At 50.1% G+C, this 27,827-nt stretch overlaps 2 protein-coding genes and 1 long non-coding RNA gene across 7 annotated transcripts in view; 1 reads left to right on the forward strand and 2 right to left on the reverse strand.

Moving 5' to 3' along the window:
• On the forward strand, positions 1 to 16,273 carry CLSTN3 (calsyntenin 3). Of its 2 annotated transcripts, none has more exons than XM_051643241.1 (18): positions 1 to 109; positions 3,510 to 3,632; positions 4,369 to 4,564; positions 5,042 to 5,250; positions 5,554 to 5,703; positions 6,323 to 6,508; positions 7,510 to 7,779; positions 8,051 to 8,163; positions 8,243 to 8,405; positions 9,602 to 9,658; positions 10,425 to 10,582; positions 10,765 to 10,913; positions 11,341 to 11,567; positions 12,637 to 12,807; positions 13,401 to 13,546; positions 13,676 to 13,811; positions 15,269 to 15,486; positions 15,569 to 16,273. In XM_051643241.1, the coding sequence occupies exons 1-18, from the start codon at positions 25 to 27 to the stop codon at positions 15,743 to 15,745; spliced, it is 2,934 nt and encodes a 977-aa protein (XP_051499201.1). In that variant the 5' UTR covers positions 1 to 24; the 3' UTR covers positions 15,746 to 16,273. The 2 variants fall into 2 exon arrangements, with proteins under 2 accessions (XP_051499201.1, XP_051499212.1); XM_051643252.1 differs by lacking the exon at positions 1 to 109 and adding an exon at positions 826 to 856.
• Positions 16,242 to 26,267, reverse strand: LOC127396047 (solute carrier family 25 member 36-like). 2 transcript variants are annotated; one of them, XM_051643616.1, is made up of 7 exons: positions 26,153 to 26,267; positions 20,373 to 20,549; positions 19,837 to 19,914; positions 19,421 to 19,521; positions 18,727 to 18,793; positions 18,260 to 18,543; positions 16,242 to 18,154 (listed from the first exon to the last, which is right to left on the reverse strand). In XM_051643616.1, exons 1-7 carry the CDS (start codon positions 26,191 to 26,193, stop codon positions 17,955 to 17,957), a joined length of 948 nt encoding a protein of 315 aa, XP_051499576.1. In that variant the 5' UTR covers positions 26,194 to 26,267; the 3' UTR covers positions 16,242 to 17,954. The 2 variants fall into 2 exon arrangements, with proteins under 2 accessions (XP_051499576.1, XP_051499567.1); XM_051643607.1 differs by lacking the exon at positions 26,153 to 26,267 and adding an exon at positions 25,547 to 25,797.
• Positions 16,242 to 27,827, reverse strand: part of LOC127396124 (uncharacterized) — a 69,456-nt gene continuing 57,870 nt past the window's right edge. For all 3 annotated transcript variants that reach the window (XR_007891919.1, XR_007891918.1, XR_007891916.1), the window contains exon 2: positions 16,242 to 16,567. This is a non-coding gene — a long non-coding RNA (uncharacterized LOC127396124). The remainder of the gene's footprint in view (positions 16,568 to 27,827) is intronic.

Genomic DNA, 27,827 nt, shown 5'->3' on the forward strand with positions numbered 1-27,827 from the left:
GGGCTGGAACTCGCCGGCTCCGCCATGGGCGACCCTCGGCCCCGCGCCGCCGTCCTGCTCCCGCTCTTCTGCCTCTGCGCCGTGCTGCCCGGCGGCGCCTGCAGCAAAGGTGAGCGGCCGCGGGGCGCCGCGGGCGCCGGCAGCGGTGCGGGGCAGCGGCCGAGGGGCGCTCCGCCCCGCCGGGACCCTCCGGCTGCCCCCCCGCCGCGGCGGGTCTGGGGGGCACGTTGTCCGCGGCGCGTCCCGCCGCCCCCGCGGGTCCGCGCTGCCCGGCGCCTTCGCCCGGCACGGTGGTGCCGGCGGGATCTGCGCGGTGCCCGGCGCGCCCTGCCCGTTCGGGCGCCCGCATCCCATCCCCTCTGTCTTCCCCCACCTCCATTCTTCTCTGTCCTTCCGGCAATCCCCCCGCGTTTTCCCCCTTCCTACCCACTTGCCTGGCTTTTGTCTCGGTCGTCGCCGTGTGGCTTGAGCTGTCCTTCCCTTGGCGAGCTGAGGCGGAATGTGTTGCTTCTCTGCAGACCCCAGGGGTCTCCGAAGCACATCGTCTATTTCCATTTTCCAAGCCTAGTCAATCCATCTACAATCTGTCAGTAGGAATGATTGCCCAGTGACATGTTAACTGTGCAGGTTGCTCATACGGAACAGTGTTGTATGTGCTAAGTGTGTTAAAACCCCCAGTGCTACAGCTGTAACGTTCTGAGTGCAGATGTTCTGTGCACACGTAGGGCGATGGGGGGAGACGTAGGCTTCTAGATCTGTGGCTGTGCAGAAGAGCATGAGAAATTCATCTGAGGGGAGCCAGCGTGTCCATAACCTGACAGGCTGGGAGAATGTGGAAGCATGGTCATCAGGGAAGGTGACACCTTCAGGTTCTTCCTGGGCTTTGGGAGAGGTCGGGCTACAGGGTGGGTGCAAGGCAGAGCTCTGTGTGTGCTGACGCGGGCAGGGGCATTTATTTGTGCTGCTCCAGTGCCAGGGGGTTCAGTGATGAGGCAAGGCTGCTTACACTCTGGATTTTCTCTCTTCTTTGTGAATTTACACTCTGAAACATCTACCCCCTCCCCCCCTACCATGGCAAATTATTTTAGGTTTACAGGAGCTTCTTGAAGGGGTCTGTATCCTAAAAAATGCCCCCAATATGTTTTTCTAATCTCCAGGAACTCATTTCCCAAGAAATGAGATCGGTGATTCCCAAGTTGCAGGTGGATGCAGCAAAGGATTTCTCTCTCTCCCACCAGCTTGTTACCCCAGCAACAGGGCACTTTCGGCATTTGTAGCTATGGATTCCCACCTCAGTGCTGTGGTACATGGGCTAGAGCTGTCAGTGGAATCCGGTGGGGGCAGCGGAGGGGTGGGGTGGAACGTGGGCACTTGCACACAGGGAGGATTCCACCTGCATACTGAGCAGGGTGGCTGTTTTTCTGGGTTTCCTACGCAATGCTCTATAATCTGAATCAATACGGGGAGGGAGGAATGCCAACCTGTGTTCTTGGCTGCTGTGCCAGGCCAGGTCTGCACACTCTGCCCTGCTGGTGCATCCTCACCCTGACCTGTCAGCCCCTTTGCTGGCCCACCACCTGTCTCCAGCAGCATCCCCTGGCCCCAATTTGCAGGAGACCTTGGTTGTAAAGGGATACTGTACTTTTTGAGTCAATACATCATGTCACATCGATTTCAGAGCCTACTGTCCTGCAGAGGGTGAATTCACATATTGGAAGTAGTGCCCTTGAGGGAGAAGGCTCTGTATCCTACTACCCACCAGCTCCCAGCCATGCTGTGCTCAAAGTATGGCTCAGTTGTAATAAATCTTGCTCTCCAGAGGTTGGGCGAGTGGGGGATTATCTGGGAATGGGGGTTGTAACTAGGCCATGCAATATAATCTCTGAGGCCCATTTGGCAGGGAGTGGGCATGGGGGAGGGTTTTTTAATTTGTAATGATTTTCTTCTCTCTCCCCTCCCCACCTCCCACCCCTCCCCTTTATTTCTCCCTTTCCCTGCCCCGGAGCCTGTGTGATAAAGATTAATTTGCTATTTCTGGGCCTGTGACATTTTTCAGAGCCTCCCGCTGGCTGCTGCCTCCATGCCAAGCCTGGCTAGGCTCCAGGCAACGGGATTAGCAAGGAGGGGCCAAGGGAACATGGTGCTCGCCATGGAGTGGGGAAGGAAGAAGCAAGGGACTCTCAGAGTAGGTTATTATACATGTGGGCTGACTGACTCAAAGTGTACCTGGGTACGTGTGTGTAGATCCTGGGCCCTGGTCCAGAGGATGTGAGGCATACGTGATAATGGCTGCATGCAAAACTTGTCCCCTGGGAACACCCCAAGGGAAGATGTATCCTGGATCCTTTAGTTATGGCTTCAGTGAGCTAAAAGATTCAGCATTTGGAATCTGTCTCCAGAATCAGGCTACTTTGGACTCTTTATTTCATTTTTTAAACCACTTCAGCTTTCTTGGGCACCCAGGTACCTCTCCATAACCAGACAGTAGTGATAAGGCCTGAAGGAAAACAGAACCACAGAATGTTTGGAGTTGGAAGGGATCTCAAGGATCATTAAGTTCCAACCCCTCTGCCATGGGCAGGGACACCTCCCAGTAGACCAGGTTGCTCCGAGCCCCATCCACCCTGCCTTGAACACCTCCAGGGATGGAGCCCCCACAACATCTCTGGGCAGCCTGTTCCAGTGTCTCACCACCCTTACACTGAAGTACTGATGCCTGATCTCTAATCTAAATCTCTCTTCTTTCAGTTTAAAACCATTACCCCTTGTCCTCTCACTGCAAGCCCCTGTAAAAAGCCCCTCCCCAACTTTCCTGTAGCCCCTTCAGGTACTGGAAGGCTGCTATGAGGTCCCCCTGGAGCCTTCTCTTCTTCAGACTGAACAACTCCAGCTCCCTCAGCCTGTCCTCATAAGAGAGGTGCTCCAGCCCTTGGATCATTCTCGTGGCCCTTCTCTGGACACGTTCCAACAGCTCCACCTCTTTCTTGTGCTGAGGGCACCGGAGCTGGATGCAGTATTCTAGGTGAGGTCTCACCAGGGCAGAATCACCTCTCTCCATCTGCTGGCCACACTTTTGATGCAGCCCAGGATGCAGTTGGCCTTCTGGGCTGCAACTGCACATCAGTGGCTCATGTCCAGCTTTTGATCCACTAGTAGCCCCAGGTCCTTTTCCACAGGGCTGCTCTCAAGTGTCACCTCCCTCAGCCTGTATTTGTATCTTGGGTTACCTCAGCCCAGGTGCAGGTCCCTGCACTTGCCCTTGTTGAACATCATAAGGTTCACCTAGGCTGAAAACATTCTTCTGGCGAGAGCCATGTAGAGTAGAACTAAAGAAAGATAACTTCTTCCTCCCAGCCTGTTTTAGACTTCTTTATTTCCAGAGAAGAAGGTGGGGAGGGATGGTTGTTACCGGCCACTGACTGATATTCTGCTGTTTTCCTACTGAATCTGTTATTGGCGGCTAATTCATTCTTGTGCTCCATCCCTTTCTAACCCCAAACCCACCTCAGCAAACAAGCACAAACCCTGGATTGAAGCTGAGTATCAGGGCATTGTGATGGAGAATGACAACACAGTCCTGCTCAACCCCCCGCTGTTCGCGCTGGACAAGGATGCTCCGCTGCGCTACGCAGGTAGGTGGGCAGTGCCTTTGGTAAGGGTGGGAGGCAGGAAAGACCTCCAAAGGGGCAGAGGCAAGGTGACTTTCATCCATCCCTGTGCTGGATTCTAGCTCTCTCCAGGAAACGAGCACCCCCAAACCTTGTTCTGGAGGAGGTCCCCAGTGAAGTCTGGAGGCGAATAGAGCACAGCTTGATTTAGGATGCTGTGAGCTGTTTCCCTGAGGGAGAGCAGCTGAGGGTGGAGCCAGCTACTTTTTGACGCAATTCTGCTCTTTGCAAAGATCACATGCAGAGCTCTGTGTGAGCACTCTGGAGGAAGCTGGTAGGGCACCCTGGTGGGGGTGGATGACACATCGTGGATCTTCACACTTTGGCTGTCTTCAGTCTGTGGCCTGTTTTGCCTTCCTGAGGGGTGCAGAGGAGAAGCAAGGTGCTCCCTCAGTCCTGTGGCTGTGCAGCACCAAGTCTGGTTTGAGCCTTGTAACCTCTCCTCTTTCGTGGTGCTGGTCAAGGCTCCTTGCCGTAGCAGTGACCTCCAGAAGAGGGCAATCTACACCATTAGTGGTTGTAAGAGATGGCAGGAGCAGCTGCTATGGCACCAAAAATTTCTCGAAATGGCAGGTGATAATGAGGGAGAGTGGCGAGCATAAGAAAGGAATAAAATACAGGATAGAGAAGCAAGGGGGCATATTGTGCTCTCTTCAGTCCTTTTCTTTCTCCCCTTCTCCTCCACCTTTGTGGGTACCAGGTGAAATTTGTGGCTTCAGGATCCATGGGGCAGGCGTACCTTTTGAAGCTGTGATCCTGGACAAAGCTACAGGTGAGGGGCTGATACGGGCCAAGGAGCCAGTGGATTGTGAAGCACATAAGGAGCACACGTTCACCATCCAAGCTTATGACTGCGGAGAGGGACCTGATGGAGCAAACACCAAGAAATCACACAAGTAAGTCCATGCAGGCATTGCTGCATGATACAAAATGCAAGCTGTCACAGAAACACAAATGAAAATGGCTGCTGAAATGCTTCCTTTAGCCAGAATTATTTTTCTCCAGCCTTGATACTGTAGCTCACCATCTTAATAAGACCCAAAGAGAAACGTTCACTGTCTGAGTGACATGAATGAATACACTAGCAATGAGAGCTGCTTGACAGTTGTACCTAAGGGTGGTTTATGTTGCTGCATATAGCCAGAGGTCTGAATTACAGTGTTGTTCCTTTTGCTCCTCCTTTGGGGTGGGAAACCAGTGTCCAAACTCCTGTGTGCCAGCATTGCTGTGTTGAAACCAAGGCCTCTTTCCTCGTCCTTGCTTTTGACACTTGCAGATCAGACTGATGCACTTCGGTGGGTTTCCAGCGAAATTCAGGTGGTGCGTAGCTCCTAACCAGTCGATCAGTTGCTATTGATGTCTCTCTGCATCAGGGCCACGGTGCACGTTCGAGTAAATGACGTGAATGAGTTTGCTCCTGTCTTTGTGGAAAAGTTGTATCGTGTGGCAGTGACTGAAGGAAAGCTGTACGACCGCATCTTGCGCGTGGAGGCCATTGATGGAGACTGCTCTCCACAGTACAGCCAGATCTGCTACTATGAGATTCTGACTCCCAATGTTCCCTTTCTGATTGACAACGATGGTAAGAATCTGCACCTACCATGAGCACGTCACCCCCTTTCTTGCTTTGCTCCCTCTCTCCCAGCCCCATTTGCTGGCAAAGCTGTGCTGTGTGAATTTCCTAGCACTGCTGACCTACCTCTCCTGGTGCAGAGGTGCAGCAGCCATTTTGTGGCATGCTTGCTGCTTGTCACAGGGTAGCACTGCGCAGGGGACTCAGCCCCTTTTTCCTTGTTCTTGTGGCTGATCAAAAATAGGAGTGGTTTCTAGAGGAACATCTTTGAGGAACCTGTCTTTCCTTTCCCCTGGTCTCTTTGCTAACCAGGGAACATTGAGAACACAGAGAAGCTGCAGTACAGTGGAGATCGTCTCTACAAATTCACAGTGACAGCCTATGACTGTGGAAAGAAGCGTGCTTCTGATGATGCTGAAGTGGAAATCCAGGTGAAACCCACCTGCAAGCCCAGCTGGCAGGGTATGAAACCTCCAAACAGTTATGTCTTCCCTTTTCTTTTGCTGAACGACTACTCAGTCCTACACACTGGAAGTGTTTGCACATACACATACAAATTTGTATGCACGTATCCATGGCTCAGTTCTGGCACCAGCCTGTCCGCCTCATCAAAGGGGATGGAGCAGACATCTGAGTCTGTAACAAAGTCACTGGGAGGCAATTCTGATATTTTAAAATAAGATGACCGTGAACTACGATGTATTTGGCAAGGTGCATATACTGTGGATTGTTTTGGGGACTGGTCATCTTGAGGATCTTTGGCTTGTCAAGAGTTGCTGTGTGCCTACAGGTTCCCTGTAGTCAATAGAATTACAGGGAAATAACACAGCTCTGCCTTATAAGAGGGGCTGACAATCCAAGGAGTGATGCTACGTTTGTACTAGCTGTAGAAGATGAGAATTTGGACTCTTTGCTTCTAGGAAATCTTCCCTTGCAGTTATACCAGCTGCACCAAGTTGTCTTTTCATTGTGGAAAGGACCAAAACTCTCTTCTTCTGGGCTAGTCCGTAGATGCTGCTTGTGTCTGTGCCAAATATTCCATCCTTGGCAGGACCTAACCCATCTCATTCTCCTTCCTTAGGCTGGAACAAGAGGATTGAGTACACCCCGGGTGCAGGCAGCCTCGCGCTCTTCCCCAACATTCACCTGGAGACCTGTGATGAGCCCCTGTGGAATATTCAGGCCACGGTGGAGCTGCAGACAAACCACGTGGCCAAGGGCTGTGACCGAGATAACTACTCCGAGAAGTCCCTACGCAAACTCTGCGGTGAATTGCCTTTTTCCTGGGCTAAGGGCAGCTCTGGCACAGCACCCTCCCCTTTCCCCTGGACAGGTTCCCAGAGGCAGCACTGTGCCTCACGCAGCAGAGATGCTGAGGGACACATTGGTCACATCTGCTGTGGTCATTGGGGCTGGAGGGACACCTCACTTGTGTGCTGCCTTGAGGGGCAGTGGGCACCCTGCCTGTATTTACAGGGGGCTTCCTGTGTGTTCCTTGCTGGGAAGTCAGAGGCTTCTGTGCATTTCCCTGTTATGCAGGGTCTGTGGCACTTCCCTTAGCACAAATGGAAAAGTCACCATCCTCCTCCAAATAGAATCACAGAATGACAGGGGTTGGAAGGGATCTCTGGAGATCATCTAGTCCAACCTCCCTGTTAGAGCAGGATCCCATAGAACACATCACACAGGAACATGTCCAGGCAGGTTTTTTATGTCTCCAGGGATGGAGACTCCACAACTTCCCTGGGCAGCCTGTTCCAGGGCTCCGTCACCCTCAGAGTAATGAAGTAGTTTCTCATATTTATGTTAAACCTCCTGTTTACCAGTTTGTGACTGTTACCCCTTGTTCTCTCACTGGACACCACTGAGAAGAATGGACCCATCCTCCTGACACCTGCCCTTTAGATAATTACAAGCATTGATGAGATCCCCCCTCAGCCTCCTTTTCTCTAAGCTAAACAGACCCAGCTCTCTCAGCCTTTCCTCATAGGGTAGGAGCTCCAGTCCCTTAATCATCTTAGTGGCCCTGTGCTGGACTCTCTACAGTAGTTCCTTGTCCTTCCTGAACTAGGGAGCCCAGAGCTGCACACAGTGCTCCAGGTGGGGCCTCACCAGGGCAGAGTAGAGGGGGAGGACAGCCTAGAGGCCGCTCCTCCTCTCCCTGTGCTCTGGGATGTTACAAGCCCTCTGATACCTTTTTCACCTGTGCCCCAGTTCCCAGGTTCCTCTGCTTCCTGCGCTGACATTCCTGACTCCTCTTCTCGGCAGGTGCTGCCTCGGGAGAGATTGACCTGCTGCCAGTGCCCAGTCCCACGGCCAACTGGACGGCGCAGCTCTCGGTGCACTACAGCCAGGACAGCAGCCTCATTTACTGGTTCAATGGCAGCCAAGCTGCCCAGGTGCCTGTGCTGAACGGGCCGAATGCCCGAGAAGGGCTGAGCGACCACTTCACCCTGTCTGTCTGGATGAAGCACTCTGTGGTGCCCACCAAAGGCCGGCGGGAGGAGGAGACGGTGATCTGCAGCACAGTCCGCAGCGGTGAGACACCGTGCCCGGGGTGCTGACACTTGTGCTCACTGCCTCTAGCTTGTTAGAAGGGGTTGTCCCTGCAGGCAGAAGTGTCTGTGTTCCAGGGCGGGACCCTGGGTCCCTCCTGGGGCAGGGGTCCCTCCTTAGGCAGGCAGCTTCTCCAGGTGTGATGCTTTCTGGGGGAGTCCAGCCTGCTGTGCTGGGTGGCCGTGGTGCTCCGGGGCTCTGCTAGCGAGGCTGCTCCGAGGCGTGACCCCTGACTCCTTGTGTGTCCCGGCAGAGGATGGCTACTCGCATTACTCGCTGGCTGTGCACGGCTGTCGGATCGCTTTCCTCTACTGGCCGTTGCTGGAAAGTGCAAGGCCTGTGAAGTTCCTCTGGAAGCTGGAGCAGGTGAGGAAGCGTTTGTCTCTTCCCGCTGACCTTTTCCCTTCTGCCCTTGGCTGATCCCTTCCTCTGCTGTCTGCCATAGGTCTGCGATGATGAGTGGCACCATTATGCCCTCAACCTGGAGTTCCCCACTGTCACACTCTACGTGGATGGTGTCTCCTATGACCCTGCCCTCATCCATGACAATGGCCTTATTCACCCACCTCGGCAGGAACCCCTGCTCATGATTGGAGCCTGCTGGACTGGTGAGTGCCCCCTCGCTGCACAGTGGAAGCTCCATCCTTGGAAGTGTTCAAGGGCAGGTTGGATGGGGCTCTGAGCAACCTGGTCTGGTGGGAGGTGTCCCTGCCCATGCAGGGGGGTTGGATCTAGATGGTCTTTGAGGTCCCTTCCAACCCAAACCATTCTATGATTCTATGCTCTTCCCATATGAGAAAGAAAGAAACACCACCCAGAACTAAATGATGCAAACCACATTGCAGCCATCTTGCCTACTTGGCAGTAAAGCCAGTGTGGATCCTTCCTTCCCTACAGACCAGTACAAACCAGTAGGCCATGGTAATAATAGCTCAGGGACAAGTGCCATTGACAGCTTCATGGACAGCAGCAGTAGAATATGGGAGGGATAACTAGCTTTCAGGCAGAGAGGAGTTCAAACTCTGTACCTCATTTAGGCACTAGCCTTTCTATCAAAGCTTTTCACCAGAGAGCAGGCAGCATTCTTTGTGTTGTTGGTTGAATTGACAGGGATTTCTGTGTCTTGAGGGTCTCTATGAAGTCAACCCAAATTGTTCTGCAGAGGAATTGGGCTGGAGGACAAAGATCAGATTAGGAACATAGTTAAACTACTACCAGATGTGGAGATGTAAGGCTGCATTTCCCAGGTCTTTCAGTTCTCCTGCAAGACTGAAGCAGGACAGAACTAAAGGAATTTGCCTGCTGCTTGCCTTCACTGTATCAGAAATTTCTAGCAAGACCAAATCTTTACTGTAGTACTGCTTCTTCCAGGCCACAGCTCTCTGCTTTTTTGCAACAAATATTAATCAGCTTGGGATATCCTGCTGGAACCATCTGAGTTTCAAAGGGATGCTGAGAACATGATTTGTTCCAAACACGACCATGTTCCATAACTGGGAATCTGTTAATTCCAAGAATAGGTATCATTAGGAAGGAGAAAAAAAAACAAACCAAAACACAACCCTATAATTTCTCCCTTGTATCAGTAACTTATGGTAAAATCTTACCATCCCCTTAGTGAGAGGGACTCCTCTTTCCTCTGTGATGTGCTGTCTCTAGGGCTGAAGGGTGCACTACTTGGCACATGACTCCAGAGCTGTTCCTTAGGACTGGCTGACACAGGCACTTGCATAGATACTTGCCTGACCCCCTAAGTATCCTCTTCCAATGCCTTATTTCTTGTCTGAATGTTCTCCTTTTGCAGAGGAGAAAAACAAAGAGAAAATCAGAGGAAATGAGAACTCCACTGATACTGTACAAGGTAGGGAAAAGAAAGAAGATGGTTCTCCTCCCCTCTTGACCATGCATGACTTACTTCTTGCATGGAGCCTTCCTCATACAGCTCCCCAGTCCTGTCCTGCCACCTCCCACCATCTTGGGAGGTAACCCCTTATTTGGTAGATTGATCCTTGATATCTGTGGAGCATGAAAAGGCTGGTAAGAGGACTATGGCCTGCTTTGAGAATGGAGTATGCTTTTCCTATGGAGAAAGAATCCTTGTGTCTGGTCATTCCAGTTCGTCTCTGAAGAACACAATAGCCATTAGAGACATCATGAGATGTCACCTCATCCCTAACTATCTATAGTATAGTTTTTTTAAAAAGCCCTCACAGGAATCAGAGTGACAAGGGGAGAAGAAATTGTTTCCACCTGGCATTCAGCAGTTTGGCAGAAACTTCTCTATGCTACCCATCATTCACTACAGTAGTCTTTCTACTTCTCTGTTTCTCTCACTTCCCCCCATCTGGAATTAAGATATTGTCATGCTCTTCCATCAGCATCCCCCGTCTTTTTGTTGTCTTTCCTTTTCAATGTCCCGTGAACCCCTCTGTCTGACTCTGCCTCCCTTAACATCTGTATGACCCTCATTGTTGCTTTTGTTGTCTTGGCTTTCCCATGTCCCACACACCTGTCTGTCTGTCTCTACCTCCTCTAACCTCCATACACCACTCACACTGTTGATTGTGTTGTCTTGCTCTCTTCCTTGCCGTGTCTCTCACACCCTCCACCTCCCATGTTTCCTTCAGGAGATCCTCTGTTGATCCACCACTACTTCCATGGTTACTTGGCTGGCTTCACTGTGCGCCCTGGCAGCTTGGAGAGCCGGGAGGTTATTGAATGCCTGTATGCCTGCCGTGAGGGGCTTGATTACAGTGACTTCGACAGTCTGGGCAAAGGGATGAAGGTATGCCCATTTGCCCAGCTTGCATGGGTATCCTCCACTCTCCTCCCCAGCCTTGCTCCCCAGGACTTTGCCTGCTCCCCCACCTCAGACAACTTCCTACCTTTCTCCTTTTGTGTCTCTTAGCCTGGATTCTTGGCGTTTGCTCAAAGAACCCTGAGTATTTTCTTCCCTTCCACTTGCAGGTTCATGTGAACCCCTCTCAGTCCCTGCTTACCTTGGAGGGTGATGATGTGGAAACCTTCAACCATGCAATCCAGCATGTCGCTTACATGAATTCACTGCGCTTCGCTACCCCCGGTGTCCGGCCGCTCAGGCTCACCACTGCTGTCAAGTGAGTGGGCAAAGCAGCAGAGCATTTCCTCTCTTCTGACTCAAATTACACTCCCTCACCTTGTGTTTTTCTTATAATTAATGGTTTCAAAGTGGAAAAGAAATGCTAAAGTATCCAGTACCCAAATGGATGCTGTAATACCGGGTCTATGCAGGTAGAAGAACTTCTGCCTTCCCTCATAGTGTTCCAGGCATGTGAGCTGATTTTCATTTTCTCTGTGATGTGTGGATGTGGCTAAGTCACCAGAAACCCAGTGATGTCATTCCTACAGCACCTCTCTGTCTTGCACAGCAGGCTATAGGGAAGCTTTAGCAGGGCTACCACAAAAAGGATATTCCCCTCACTGGCAGTAATGGACAGAAGGTGTTCTTTTATGATGGTGGTGGTGGAAGCTTGGGCCAACTGATGCTTTCTGTTTCTCCTGTAGGTGTTTCAGTGAAGAGTCCTGCGTCTCCATTCCTGATGTGGAGGGTTATGTTGTGGTGCTACAGCCTGATGCCCCCCAAATCCTGTTGAGTGGCAATGCCCACTTTGTTCATCCTGCATCAGACTTTGAGGCTCCTGATGGGGTTCCCCTGTTCCCCAACCTCCAGATCACCTGTTCTATTTCTCACCAGGTGGAGGCCAAGAAGGATGAGAATTGGCATGATACTGGTGAGTAGAGGGTGAGGTATAAGAGACAAACTGGAAAGACAAGTGTTGCTGTCCTGCAGGGCAAGCACAGCCCCTCATTACACCCCAAACAGGAGAGAGTTTCCAAATATAGAAGCAAGGCACAGTCTCTCAATATGTAGGCTAATCGGTTCTTATCCCTTTCTGCTCCTCCTTGTACTCCCTGTAAAAAATTATCCACTCCATTCCTTTGCCTCACTCCTCCTTCTTTCCCAGGCTACTCATTGTTAATCCCTTTTACATTTTACCTACATTTCCCTTTATTGAATACAGCAATGAATGGATGTCGTGCCTGTTACGCTCTCCACTCATGCACTTACTCAATCTCCTCCTGCTTCTGTCTCCTGCTTTCCTTATTTCTCCCTCCCCTCTCTTTGTGCATTGCTTATTCCTGTGAATTCCCCAGTCAGTTTCCTCACACCCTCTAATACCTTGTCCCTCAGTTTCTCTCCATCACCAGATTGCTTCTCTGCACTCTATGCTCCACGTGTCCTTTCACTTCTTCCATATCTCTTTTGGTAATGGGATGTTTTGCTCATAGTTTTCTGGTTGGCAGCTTTGCCTTTCCTCATACAATGATGAGTTGCTTGACTTAGAGCAGGGTGGTCTTAGCCCTGCTGAAAGCAGTCACTGAAGGTGGTTGCCATCTTAAAGGTGAGATGTCAGCCATGGTAACCAGCAGTCGTGAGACAGGGGAAAGCTTTCAAAAGCACTCAGGGCCTGCGAATGTGTGGTAGAGCTGTTCCTAATTTGCACATTGTCAACAGAGTCCTTACAGCCAAGATATGTTATCATGAAACAGTCTGGTAATACTGTGTTGTTCCAAAATAAAGTGACTTTGTTATATGCATAAATAACATCATTAGAGCCAGAAGGGAACTCCTTCAACAAGTAATTAGACTGACAGTAATTTTACTCAAGGTCAGAGAAAGAGAAGTCATTACATGTTACGTGAGCACTTTTAAGTAAGTGGGTACATTCTGAGTAACTCCTGCTTTCACTGGTGGCTGGCTGGCTTTCTGGCCCTGTCTTCTTTCTGCCTGCATCTCAGTGACAGACACACAGATGTCAGATGAGATTGTGCACAACCTGGATGGCTGCGAGATCTCATTGGTAGGAGACGACTTGGACCCAGAGAGGGAGTATCTGCTCCTGGATGGGGCACTGCTGCAGCAGAGGGGCCTGGAGCTTGTCAACACCTCTGCCTACCTGACCATCTCAGGTATGTCCTCTCCTTGGCCACAGCTGTCTACATCTCTTCCACTGCCTGTCAGGCATCCCTGGGAGAAGGGTAAGTGCCGACATTAGAGATGTGTTGGTGTATTTCATGAGATGTAACCATCTGTTGAAATCTCTGCTTCTGGAAGTCCCAGGCCATTTCCTTGGGGAGGTGGTTCCTTCTCCAGCACCCAGTGTGAGGGCACGGTGTCTGAGCTGTCACCCAGACTTGTATCACTCCTCCTTACTCCTTGGGGTTTGGTGTTCCCAGGTGCCAGCAGCATTTTGGGTGACATGACATGGGGACAGCACATCTCACAGGCTGTGGGCTGATACAACACTATTGTACTCTCCAGAATTTAACAGGGCTGTCGCTCTTGATTCTTTTTTCCCCTTACACCTGTTTTAGCAACACAAGCAGGGATTTAATCAGGTCCTTTGCAGCCAGCTCCAGCTCAGCTCCCTTCCCAAAATTAATTAACCCAGCATTGCCTTGGCTTTCTCTGCAGCTCCAATAGTTGCTACAGCATTATGATGCCAGATGACCCTGGAGCAGGAGCTTCATCACCCCACACCAGTTTTCTCTTCTTATCTCAGGTGTGGAGAGCATTGCAGTTTATGAGGAGATACTACACCAGGTCTCATACCACATCAACCATGGTGCTGCTCTTTATGAAAGGAAATTCCACCTTTCCTGCACTGAGATGAATGGACGCTACTCCAGCAATGAGTTTAGTGTTGAGGTACCAGATCAATACATGCACATAGAGGTGCTTTTGCATGCATGGAGAGAACGTGGTGGGTGGGAACACATACAATGTAGAATGCACCATAAACACAGGGCTGAGTCTCTGTCACTGTTTTTTCTGCAGGTGAATGTCCTCCACAACATGAACCGAGCTGCTCATCCTAACCATATTCTGAATTCCCAGCAGTTCATGCACCGAGGCCACCATTTACCCCCAGAGCTGTCTGGGCACAGCTTGGCAAGCACCCAGCACAACCCAAGTATGTAACCCTATCTTTTGTTTTTATTCCTTTAGGTCAGGATGCTGATTTTCTAAAATCCTGGTAGAACCTGTAGCAGAGGATTCCTTTCAGGCTCCCTATACCCATTATACTGTCCTGTCCCAGTCTTCATCAGCAGATGGACTGCAGGCTGCATCAAACTGTGTTTTAGAGCTTGTTATAACCCTCCTCTGTTGGTATGTTGTTTTCTTGATGTAGAAGCAGTCTGAAATCTAGACCTGAGGAGGTCTTGAAAATAACAACTCTAAGCTGGTATGATTTCATGATTTCATACCTTGCGAAGATGCTATGTGGTCTCAGGTAATATATTTTCAGAAAGAAGCTTCAACAGCAGAAGAGAAACAAGGGAACCAAGACTTCTGCTGCTGTAGAAAAAGAGATGGGGCTAGGTGATCAGCAAGGCAGAAAAATATAGAAGACAGCACCACACAGACAACAGGAGGATTCTTGGCCCCAAAACAGAGAGAGAAGCCAGAAAGCTAGAGTTCAGATTTGTTGGTTTGTGCTGGCAGCCCTGTGCCACAAGCATGACTACAGTCCATTTGGCTCTTCCCAGACTGGGAAAGCTCTAAGACTGTTCCTGAGGACCCTGCCTTGGTTTTGGCCCTGTTACAGGGAAGATGGAGAGCACCTTTGGGACTAGCTTTTGCTGCAGGTTCCTGCAGCAGCTGATCCCAAGCTGGGCCAGTTCTGCAGCCTGCACTGAGCCTATGTACATGCTGGGAGAACATAAACAAATTTGCTGGACCCTTCTCCAGCTCTGCCCAATCACAGCAGAAAAGGTGACCCTGATGCACAGAACCATCCAGAGCAAACCCACAGAGAGACTGGATAGATCTTGCAGGGAAAGGGGTTATCTGGGGAGTCAAGGGTCAGCCTACAGGCCTAGAACAAAGGGGTGGGAGTTGGGCTAGGGGTCTCAGTTGAATTGCATGTTGTTCCTGTGAAGGTAGGGTTTGACCATGGCACTTACTAAAAGGCCATCATGGCCCTCACCTCTGCCACATGCGCAAAGATTTCTTTTAGCTTCCTTCTTTCTCTCCCGCTTGCACAGAAATCACATCTCTGCAAATCATCCTGTGCCTTAGAGGCTCTCCCCAGTACATAGTTCTCCCCCCCTAGAAGGGAGAGAAAAACAGCTGCTGTGCAGCATATTCTGGTGACGTCTGTAAACAAACAAGTGCAGAGCCTACAAGCAAGGCCAACATCAAAGGACGCCTGGAACTAGGCATCCTGGAAAACCATGCAGGCCTCAAGCTATGACAGAGGAGCTGAAGGCAGATCTGGCTGTGTGCAGGGGAGCAGAAAAGTCAGGGCGTGTTCTGGCCTAGACCAAAACCCCAACCCCTGCCCAGCAACCCATCCCTGCAGGTCAGGTTGGAGATGCACATTTCTGCGACAGACTCTAACCAAGCCTTCTCATTTTTTCTCCGAAGTGGTCCCCAGTGCTGCCACTGTCATCATTGTGGTGTGCGTGGGCTTCCTGGCACTCATGGTGACCCTTGGCATCCTGCGTATCCACTCCCTGCACCGGCGGGGAGTGGGGCAAGTGGTCCCTGGGGCTGCTGAAGGGGGACACTCGAGCACTGGAGGAAAGGAGAGCGACATGTTCTGGGATGACTCAGCCCTCACCATCATTGTCAACCCCATGGAGGTGAGTGAGGAGTAGCCACAGCAGCTGGGTGGGCAGCTGGGGTGTCAGGTCCTTCCCCTTACCCCGTGTCTCACCTTCTCAGTCCTACCAGAGCTGCCAGGAGAAGGCAGCAGAGTGCAGCGAGGGCAGGGCTAGGGAAGGCATGGAGGACGATGATGATGATGAGAGCAGCGACTCGGAGACACCCGACTCCCCGGACAGCAATGACATAGATGACCGGCACATCATGGGCAACAGCAACGGCTCTCACCGCTACTAGGAGCTTTGAAACATCTGGCTGGGAGGAAGAGAAGTCTTACTTTTAACTTCCTCCTTCCTTCCCCGTGTACACATGCGCTCCTCCCTCATTTGTCATTTCTGTCTCTCATGTTCCTTGGTCTTCTGCCATTCTCCTTGTGGACATTCCCCACATTACTGACCCCCCAGCTGGCTCACTAGAAACGTGCTTTAGGGCACTTGCACGTGACACCGGCACAGTTCCAACTGTGGTGAAGAATGAGAGGCCTGGAAAGAACAGAAATTCAGAAGAAGGAGCCAGCCACAGGGCTTGTGTGGGGTCTCTCACAGCCACCCCCCCAGATATTATATATATATATATTGTATATTTTTTCAATGTTGTTGTTTGAGGTTTATTCTCGTTTCATGTAAAAAAAAAACCAACCACAACCAACCAACACTGCAGCTTGTGTCGCTTTGTAAAATTGTTGATACTCCTAAACTAAATGAATGAAGGTAACAAGGATGAAGAATCAAAGTGGATTTTAAAATAAATGTATTTCAAATAAAATGTTCAGGACTTCTGCAGTTTGTCACTACAAGCAGGAAAAGAAACACTCAGTATAGTCTCTAATGTGAAACTGGAGATTGCCCAGAGTGTGTATTCACTGAAATTACTGCCTTATCATAGAATCACAGAAGCATCACAGAATGGTTTGAGTAGGAAGGCACCTTAAAGATCACCTAGTTCCAACCTCCCTGTGCAGGCAGGGACACCTCCCACCGGACCAGGTTGCTCAGAGCCCCATCCAACCTGCCCTTGAACGCTTCCAGGGAGTGGGCAGCCACAGCTTCCCTGGGCAACCTATGCCAGTGTCTCACCACCCTCACACTAAAGAGTTTCCTCCTGATGTCCAACCTAAATCTCCCCTCTGCCAGTTTTAATCCACTGCCCCTTGTCCTCTCACTACCAGCCCCTGTAAAAAGCCCCTCCCCAGCTTTCCTGTAGCCCCTTCAGGTACTGGAAGGCTGCTATGAGGTCTCCCCAGAGCCTTCTCTTCTCCAGGCTGAACAACCTCAACTCTCAGCCCAACTCTCTTATCATGGGAAAAGGTTACACTTTTTTAGTGTATGTGGTAGAACAAGAAAAATACAGCCTCCCTGACCCTATCCCCCTGTCAGTTTCTGAGTGTCAAAATACTCTGTGTAAACAATGTAGCCTTCCTCAGAACACAGCTGAAGAACCCACAGAGGAACAGAAGGCATCCCAGCCCGCCACAGACAAATATAACACATGCAGCAAACTGAATTATTGATTAGAGGAAAAAAAATAAAGCTCTTTCCATACACTTAGTGTATAATTAATAGAAACAGGTACATCCTCAGCCTCATCCATCTTTTCACCTGATCCACTTTTTTTTTTTTTTTAACCAGCATAAACAAGTATTTTTCACAACAGGGTTCCAGCCTGTATAGAACAGCCCCAGCACTTCTGAGGGAAGGAGGTGTCAACAGATACTGGCAAAGCATGGCTAAGAGCCCAGTAGCATGAGTTGTTAGGGCAGTACTCCATAGCAGGTTGTGCTTCTTCCCTTCATCTACTTGGTCTGATTACTCAGACCCTGCAAGACAAAAAGAGGCTGTCAGCTGCCTGACACTCTTGGGGGCAATCACTGCAACATGTTAAGGACCTAAAGGAAGATTCTGTAACAGGACATCTGCTGGCAGCCAAGGCTGAAGAAGTCCTCCTTAGGGGCAGGAAGGTAGCACAGTAGTTGAGGGTGGAAGAGCTCTCTGAAGGCATGAAAGATCTCAGTGCAGTATCTCTCCTGGCTGTAGTTCTCTCTGATGTCTCAGCTCTAGCCCATCTTCATATCCAAGTGTACCCTTGTATACATGGTTGTTACTGGGTCCAAAAGAAGTGAATGTGCTGAGGCTAAGATACTCTTATGCCTTTTCCTTTGTCTCCTTCCCACTAAGTTCCACACCCTTGTTTCATACAGGGAGTTTACAGCAGGCACTGTCAAACCAGTGCCCTGACATCTTGAAACACCAATTTAAGTCTCCAAAAAGAAGAAAGGCCACACTGTGCACACTGGAGCAAAAAACCTTACGTCCTGAGAATGCTATGCCTGACCCACTTCTGGTAAGTGCTGGAAAGCACAACCCTTGGAGCATGGAGAAAGACCAAGTCTCAGGGCTATGAGGTCTCTCTATGTCTACAGCAGCCTCAGCCAGGCACGGCAGTTTGCTTACAAGGTGGAAGAGGCCAAATGCACGATGAGTTCATAGGTAGCCATCATGATAGCTGCATTTGGGATCTGGCGGATCAAGTGAGCCAGGAGGCCTCGGTATAAAGCCAAGGGTCCCTCCTCATGGATCACAAGCTGCAGAGTCTGTACAAAGGAACGGTATCGTGTCCCTTCTTCTCGCAACCGTGTCCGAATGACCTCTGGAGAGACAGAGAGGGAAGTGTCATTAGCAGGTTGACCTATAGGCTTGGCATCTCGTTCCTTGGAACGGAACAGGAGCAAGGAAGGAGAGTGCACCCACTCACCGTGAGGATATGCAATACACGAGGCACATGTTTTGGAGACAGCAGCAGCTCCCATCAGTCCAAAGAAATCGTGGTTGTTTGGCGAAAGTGTGAGTGGTGGGGAAAGGGAATGATGGCTGCTCCTCAGCTGCTGTTTCAGCGCTTCATAGATGACAAAGTGTATGATGGTCTCTGACACTCCAGCATAGGAGGCAGTGATACCCCGGTAAAATCCACGAAGGCCTTCAGTGTGGTACACACGCATGGCACACTGGAGAGCATTGCTGGCCATCTCCCCCTTCCCCCTGTAAAGGTAAGGGCTGGTTAGAATGGCATCCTGCCCCACTGACCTCAAGTGCTGCTGTGAACACAACTGCGTGACACTTGCACGCCTTGATTCTGATGGCAAGTCAGACCCCTAGCCAACCCAACCCACAAACCAGCCATGATTTGAGATGGGGCATCTCTGCTCTGCTAGCCTGCCTTACCTGGCTTCCAGTTGCATCCTAGTTTTCACTAACCAGACAGGGTTGGTGACCGTGGCAGAGGTAATGCCTGGAGAACAGAAAAGCAAGACAGCCATGAACACTAGGATCACACTGATGGTCTGCGGGGAGGTGCTGATCTATTAGCTCTGTGAATTCTGCTTGGCAAGCTGCAGGCATCTGCAATTTGAGAATGACCTTGAGCTGCAGCTGGAGAAGAGACATTCAGGTCAGACTATTTGATTCTCCTCCTCCCCCATTCCAGTCTTTGTCTGGTGGTAATTACTTCCTCTGCCACCAACATAATCCTACTACGGGCCCTGGGGTTACAAAGAGGAAGGAAATAATGGGCTAAACTTGCAAGAATGGAAGATTTTGTTAGAGAACTGGGATATATCAAGATAAATGATTCTGTGAGTGGTCTAAATTACTGCCTTCTCCCTCTCACAGCTGAATGGAGCTCTTTTCCTCATAGCAGCTGAAGGGGTACAGACTAGATCCATGACTTGAAGAGAGGAGCCTAAGAAGAGCCAAGAGTGAGCAAACTTTTTGGTTACTCAAGGAAATCACTGCTCCAGGTGTGGAGGGAGAAGAGTGAGCAGGACTGATGGGAGCAGCAATGGGGAAGGAATGAAACCCATTTACAGTTACAGACAGAAGGACTCCTTGGCTCGGATTTGAGCTAGAAGAGGCTCACCTGCACAGGCTGCTGACAGCATGTGTACTTTCTTGGACTCTGGTACAAGAACAGTGTTGAGCCTCTCCTTAACACCAGAATAAGCAGCAAAATATATAGCCCTGGTTGGAAAAAAATACAGAGAAGGTTATATCTCACCTATGAGGAACAGAGACAGCACTGCTTTGGGGTCTCCACACAACTTTTCTTCCTACCAGCACACGTTTCGTCTAATGTGACATCAGATACCACTTATAATACGCCTGCAGCAATCATTTTATCTTACAACTCTGAGCAGAAGGTCCAGAAAATGTCTGTGTGAAGGGGTCCTGTAGCATAATGAGCACAAGGTTCAGACTGCTTTCAGAACAAGGAGATGTCGTGGAAATCGTTTGAGAAGTGTAGAGGATGAGCTATCCTCAGGGAGCTGTACTCACCGGGAAGGAGCAACCCCAACAAGGTTTGGACCCAGACCTCGGAACAGGGATCGCACGCCTTCTTTCTCAAGGATGGCCCTACAGAAAGAAACACATAGAGACATCAGCAGGATAACTAAGCCGGGAGCTCTCCTGTTCCTTCTTTGTTCTTCAGGACTCCTTGTAGCATTCTCTCCTCACCTCCTGTGTTATCCTTTTTCTGCTCTACTCTTATTTTCCCTCCAGCCACTTCTCTCTCCTTCAGTCATTTCTTGCTGTTCTTGCTGACGCCATCACTGAGTCTGATCAATCCACTAGCTGAAATGTTTCTCACAGTCCCAAAAGCTGCCTTGCAGACTCCAAGTTCAGAGCACAGATGTACTGGGAGAAGTAGATGTACCTGTCTGCTGATGAAACTTCCTACTGCATCTGCGGCTTCCAGAGCTTCAGCTCAAATTATACTTCCACCTCTCTCTCTTTCTACCCCCACTCCCTCACCTGATGGCCAAACCTTCTTCCCCCTGGTGCTAACACACACCGTGCCTTATCCTACTCACCTCAGCAACTTGAGCACTCCAGGAGATGGTGGAGTGGGGTTCATCAGCCTCACACCCATCCCTGGAAGCTGTATCTCCGAGAGGCACAGAGGCCGCAGTGTCAGCTGGGATGACTGTAGACGTGTCTTCACCACTTCCAGGGGACAGGTCAGGATGGCTCCAGCTGTGCCAGCACATCTACGGCATAACAGCACATGTAAGAATGACCACTGTGCAGGACCAGGGCAATTAATTCTGACCCTGCTTGCCCACAAACTCTCCCCTCCAGGAGAGTAGGTTAGGACCCCCAGCCTGCGTCACACATGACCTCCTGCTCTGACATTGATTAACGTAGTAACGGCTTAGCTTGGGACATCTCCTGGCAGCCTCACTCTGAAACCTCACTCTGTATTTGAGACAGTCCCAAGTCCATAGGGACTTAGCAGTCCCTTGGCTCAAAGCTGCTGATCTGTACACTCAGAACTTCCCAGAGCAAACATTTCTGTTGCCCAATCTTGCTGCAACACCTTCTGCTGAGATCACCAGGCACCGTGCCTCACAGCAGTGCTGGCTCAGAGAGCAGCAGCACAGAACTCCCCCATTGCTCAGCCTGCCTGTCTTCAACCCATAACCAGTTTGACCCCACATCTGCCAGGCCTTGTAGGCACGATCAGTATTTTCTTCCAACAGCCAGACTCACTCCCAGCCTGACCTGCTTAATGGCAGAAGACTCTGACCTTCAGCATATGGAAGATATTTTTGGAACTCGTGAACCACCACCATCAATCAGTTCAGTCACACTTTAGCAACGCTGAAAGGACACGTATCCCCATCTTCCCTTTCTGCCACCCAGGGAAAAGTCATAAGCAATACATTCGGTTCTAAGCATCTGCCCCTTCAGATCCTCTGACTAACAACTTTGGTCCTCTACAGGATGCTTAGCACCTGAAGCAGTGTTTTGAGATGAATTTGCAGGGAACAACCATGCAAGAGGCTTTGACAAACAAATATTCCTATCTGCCACAGCCAAACTCACTTTGTTTCACAAGAGATGGAGACTAGGAACAGAATTAGGTATGATGGTACAGGACAGCAAATGGCTATAGAGTTCTGAAGATTTTAGAAAAATCTATACAGCTCAGTGGACACCTACATGGCTCTCACAGCCTTTGCTTCGAGGGCTTCATTTGGGGCAGAATCTAGTTGGAGGCCTGTGACTAGTGGAGTCCCTCAGGGGTCAGTACTGGGACCAGTGTTGTTCAACATCTTCATCAACAACCTGGATGAGGGTTCAGAATGTACCCTCAGCAAGTTTGCTGATGACACCAAGCTGGGAGGACTGGCTGACACACCAGAAGGCTGTGCTGCCATTCAGAGATACCTAGACAGGCTGGAGACTTGGGCAGGGAAAAACCTGATGAAGTTCAACAAAGGCAAGTGTAGAGTTTTGCATTTGGGGAAGAAAAATGCCATGTACCAGTACAGGTTGGGGGCTGACCTGCTTGAAAGCAGTGTAGGTGAAAGGGACCTGGGGGTCCTGGTAGACAGGAGGATGACCATGAGCCAGCAGTGTGCCCTTGTGGCTAAGAAGGCCAATGGCATCCTGGGGTGCATTAGAAAAGGTGTGGTTAGTCGGTCAAGGCAGGTTCTCCTCCCCCTCTATTCTGCATTGGTGAGGCCGCATCTGGAGTATTGTGTCCAGTTCTGGGCCCCTCAGTTCAGGAAGGACAGGGAAGTGCTTGAAAGAGTCCAGCGCAGAGCCACAAAGATGATTAAGGGAGTGGAACATCTCCCTTATGAGGAAAGGCTGAGAGAGCTGGGTCTCTTTAGCTTGGAGAAGAGGAGACTGAGGGGTGACCTCATCCATGTTTACAAATACGTAAAGGGCGAGTATCAGGAGGATGGAGTTAAGCTTTTTTCAGTGATGACCAGTGATAGGACAAGGAGTCATGGATGCAAACTGGAGCATAGGAGGTTCAAGGTGAATATCAGAAAAAATTTTTTTACTGTGAGAGTGACAGAGCCCTGGAACAGGCTGCCCAGAAAGGCTGTGGAGTCTCCTTCACTGGAGACATTCAAAACCCGCCTGGACACGTTCCTGTGTGATGTACTCTGGGTGACCCTGCTCTGGCAGGGGGGTTGGACTAGATGATCTTTTGAGGTCCCTTCCAACCCCTAGGATTCTATGAGGCTATGATTCTATGATTCATTTAGTACTGCCTGCATGCTAGAGGAGGAGGGGAGAAAAAAGGGAAAAGAGAAAAAGAGGCCTGGATACCTATTGCAATGAAATCCAAGAGCTCAAGATCTGACAGCTAGAAGGTTATGCAGCTAATGATGCCAGCAACTAGTTATGCTACTCCATTACACTCATGGTGCTTTGTCATGCCCTTTGCAGATCTACGCAGTGGCAACGACTCGCAGAGCAGGCAATCAGCAGCAGGTTTCCTCAGGAGATATGTGGGAATGGTGGGAGTCTGGGGTCAGGTGGAACATGGCCAAAGAACATAACTTGGGCTCAGAAGACAACACAAAGCAAAGCAGAAAACGTCCTGGCTCAGGTTCTCTGGATGAACAAGCTGATCAAGCACAGACACCAAGACAGCCTATGTAGCAACCCAGCAGTAGCAGGTGGCAGGGCCTCCTTTTGTAAGAGCCGTCTTGATTCTTCCCATGTAGACCATATTCACTCAGGGGTACAACAGTCTTGTTCTTTACTGTAGTTTCTACTGACTTGCCTGATACAGGCTCCAGACTTACACACCTATTGCTTTCTTGACCAGAAGTGCAGTCTCCAGTCCAGGAGAAGACTGAGTACAACAGTGACAGATCAAGATGTCTGAGAAGTCTGAATAGATCCGTTTCAACTTTGTACCTAAAAGCTGAGCAAACGCCCCAAGAGGACAACATTTAGAGAAGCAATTGCTTGGTATCCTGAAGATGTTTCTCTCTAGCAGCGAATATGGAGGCACAACTTCATGTAATGTTTTAATAATACCTCATTTTTTCATGAGGTTCCTATCTAAGCATGGTCAGGATATTAACTTGAACCCACACCTCCAGCACATATGAACATTTCCTGAATTCAAGTTACTCTAGCTGCTGATATGTATAGACAATAGAGAAGAATTTTTAAAGCAATAGTAAGAGTTACAAGAAATTGTTACCCTTTAGCATGGTGGTCATTTAATGAGCACTAAGAGAGGCTGAGGTGAAGGGGCACCTCAGAGCCACCATAGCCCAACGGCGAGACTGAGGAGGATTTTTCAGAAAGCAAAGAACACTGACAAAAGAATGCTAAGAAAATAAGGTGTATTAATTGTGAAAAAACAGAATAAATCCCAGCTATGATGTCTCATTATGCACTACATGATGATACAGCTGCTCACCATGCATGAAAGGCATGGGTCTCCAAAATTCTTCTTTCAGGAGAAATGGAAAATTACGTACTCACGTTGCAAAGAGATGAACTATTTTTCAGTCCCATACTAATGAAGGCAAAATTGAACTAAATCTAGTCAGAACAAATGTTTTAAAATGAGCAGGCACAAAAAACCTCTCATGGCCATGGATATTAAAGATAGCTGATTGAGACTTCATATGTACAGATTTAAAAGAAATGTTAGGGGACTGGGGAAATGTATTACCCTGGAAAAGTTCGAATGTCTACCAAATCTAAAAATAAATAAATAAATAAATAAATAAAGGTATTTATAGTAATTCATGCTGCTAAGGTTAGACGATTTGAGATTCATGCCAAAAGAGAATGACAGACAATTCCTGAAAAATGGTTGCAAAGCAGTTGACAACCATTACAACATGCACCCTGTCCAGAGCAGAGCAGTGGCAAGACAAGCTACCTGAATGAGGCAGGTAATTCTATCTCAGAAAGCTGTACCTGCCTCTAGATCTTGTTTTCACATTTTAAAAGGAAAAGCATAAAGTCTGAGGTGTTAGAAAAAGAGGATTCACTGAAAGAAATACAAAAAACACTGTTAACATACTTTCAGTTGTTTGAAAAGGTTATGAGAATATGCACAGAAGTGACAGAGTTTACTGGGAATGGACATTATAGCCCTTCCTTGGGTAGCCAAAAATCGAGATGGCTTAAAGATCTTAATTTTAAAATAGCACTGCTAGGTCAGACAAATCTGCAGTAAAAGAGGGTTCTGCCTGGGATACAGGCAAATAAAGATCATCTGCAAAAGAGCAGGAGAACTACTCATCTCCAGAACACTCTCCCCATTCTCCGGAATTTTCAGCTCAGGGATTTGCTCAGCCAGGAATGTTGCATTGCATTTAACAGTCTTCAACACATTCTTTTTCCCTAATCTTTTTAAAATGCCTTCTGGGCACATAAAAAGCTTCTACCTTCTAACATCCTGTGGGCCAGGAGTCCCACAGCTTAACTGCACGCTGTGTTAAGAGCTGTGTTCTGGGATTAGTGTTGAACAAACCTATCAGAAATTTAATTTGACGGTACCCAGTTCTCATACTATAGGTGAAAAATGCTCCTTCGTCAGCGAGATCTGTTTCATTAGGTAAAACAGCAATATTAACTATAACTGCAGCAATAACCTGAACTTCTTACTCATTTTTTACTAGACTCTTGGGTTCTAACTAATTGCAATTCAAGGATTGTTGCTTAATGGGCAAGGACAGGATGCAGATTGACAAAGTGATTCCAAACTCTCCTAGTTTTTCAGGAACCAAAGTGGAAAATGAGGATGAAGAAAAGCTTAAGAAGAAAGCTAAAGAGTATTAAAAAATACATTGAGGAAGGCTAAGATGCAGTGACTATATTGTTCAACAGCTAAATTAAGGGAATAACACACACAAGATACCACTAGAAACAGAAAGGGAAAATACATGTAAGCAAATATTGACATAGCACAACAACTCCATTAGCTGCAGAAAGCTGTAAATTTACTAATTAAGAGCAATTAAATTATGTGCTTTGTTGCATGGGCAACACCGCAGACCTCACTCTCGTAGGAAGTCCAGCAGGATGGAGGAATTTGGAAAGGGATTAGGTGGCTGCCCAGGCAAGGGAGTTCTGCAGTTACCCAGCAAGCCCGGAGGACCCCAGTAACTCCCGCTTTAGGACATCATACAGCGAACTGTTCAGAAGCGTAAATGAGGAACGTTTCTGAAGGAGAGGCAGGGCGAAAGGCTGAGCGAGAAGCACACGCTACCCGTTCAGACGCCGCCGGGATCCAGGCTCCACCAACACCTGCCCCACCAGGAGGGGCCGCACCATTTAAAGCCAGGGAAGGCAGGCAGGAACGCCAGCCACGCGGTCACGGAAGGCTGGCTGCCCTCCCGAAGACACGGATGCTTCCCCCGTTCGCTCCGCTGAGAGGCCTGGCGGCGCCCGCAGCCCGCCTCCTCTCCCCCGCGCCCGGCAGGCTCCGGCGGAGGCCCCGGTGTCCCGGGGACAGGCTCCCCCTCCTGCCCCGGGGACAAGCTCCCCTCCTGCCCCGGTGTCCCGGGGACAAGCTCCCCTCCTGCCCCGGCCGCGCAGACCACGCGTTCGCCCCGGCGCTGAGGGGCGGCGGGGCACGGGCAGGGCCTCTCTCCTCCCTCCCAGCCTCGGGCGGCCGCCAGCCGAGGCCCGCCCGCCGGCAGGGACGGCCGGGCCGCGCTCCTCCGCGGCGAGCCGGCCAACGGGAGGGGCCGGGCCGGGGGCTCCGCGGGGTGAGGGCTCCCGGGTCGCGCCCTCCCCCCCCGCCCCCAGGCCGGTCTCGGGCCTCCCCGGCAGCGTGTCCCGGGCCGCGGCCTCCCCGCGCAGGGCTACTCACCCTCCCGCGAGCAGGTGGAGCAGCGCGCTGTGCTGCGGCATCGCGGCCCGCCCGCTCGGCCCCGCCGCCCGCTCTGCCCCGCGCCTTGGCTGCCGGCCGCGCCGGAGGAGGCGCCCGGGCGGGGGCGGCAGCAGCGGGGGGAGGAGCGGGCCGGGCTCGGAGGGCAGCTCAGGCGGTGCCGGCCCGGGGCAGGGAGCTGCCCTGCCGCCTGTGCCCTGCGCTGGGCCCGGGCCTCGCCCCTGCGGGGCCTGCGCTCCCCCCGGGACGGTGGGCTCTCGCTTCCCTCCCGGCAGGTTTTAGGGTGCAAACGCAGCCAGCAGCTGCCGCCCAGCCGCTCGCGGCTCCTTCGCTGCGTGAGAGACGTTCGTGGCGCCAAGGGACAGGCCCACACGGATCCTTTTATTTACGCTCTGGCAAGAATGGGTGACCTAAGCAAGCAGGCACACCCGTAGTAAGGTGAATAACGGTGTTTATTCCCTATTCCCGACGCAAAGTTCCCTCCCCCGTTTCCCCACTGCCTGGGTAGCCCAGGGTTCACAGACGATCCGACACTTCTAATTATCCTAGAAGTTTCCCGCCCCTGTTCACACATTCCATTCTAGCAGTTTACTTTTTCCCTTTTAAGGTATAATTCTGACCTTTCTTGCCCCCTTGGCTGTCCTCCCAATCACCAAAATGATCTATCCCTACTGGTGCCATCCTGCCCCGAGGAGCAAGACAGAAGTGGCTTTATTGGGTCTGATCTCGGCCATAAATCCTGCTCCATGTTCGGATCCCCCAGATGGAGCCCAATTAAGTCCCTCAGTTTCTCGGACTGTAAACCACCCCAGGTGTCATTGGAATGCCCAGATATCTCGCTTCTCTTAAACAAACTATTCTATTCCTAACACTAGGGTATATAAAAAAAAACAAAACCCAACAATGTGCTTCTAACACTAGGATGTGAAAACAACACCAAACCCAACAAACACTATGCTTCTAACACTAGGATGCAAAAGCAACACTGCATTTCATTTCTAACAACTAAGAAACAAAATCAAACCAAAACCCCCACCACCAGACAAAACCCAGCCAACCAACAAAAACCAAGCCAACCCCAACCAAACAAAAAAAAACCCCACAAAACCAAACGCCAAGGGGGAAAACCCCCCCAACCGAAGAACCCTCTTCGTTTCTTTGTTTTGCAAGTGAGGGAAACAAGGCAAAGATGGCAAAACGCTTCCCTGACGTCAGACAAGTGATGGGTCCAGGAGCAAAGTCTGGTTGTCCGTGACTCAGCCCAGCTCAGTGGGAGCACAGATGCTTCCTCAGATGGTTGGTTTTATGGGAAAGTGAGCCAATGTGTTTCAGACCAAAAAATAAATAAATCAGAACAAATTAGATGCATGATTTTGAAGTCACAAGAATCAGTACGTTAAACATGAGGAATACTCAGGGCCAAAGTGTTCTTTGTTGCTTTTGCTAGTGCAAAGTTTGAAATGGTGTCAGAGGGCATGGAGTATCATCTTGGAAAAAAGCAGGATGTACGTCAACATGAAGCTGTTGTCAAAAAGGCACATCATCTCGGCTTGTAGGGTTAGAAGAATAGCCTGTAGGTCAGATGAAGTAAGCTGTCAGATGTATTCTGTAGTACTCTGAATTCAGTCCCCACAGCACTGCGTGACACAAGACCGAG

The sequence above is a fragment of the Apus apus genome, chromosome 1, assembly GCF_020740795.1.
Source record: "Apus apus isolate bApuApu2 chromosome 1, bApuApu2.pri.cur, whole genome shotgun sequence".
Lineage (NCBI taxonomy): Eukaryota > Metazoa > Chordata > Aves > Apodiformes > Apodidae > Apus > Apus apus.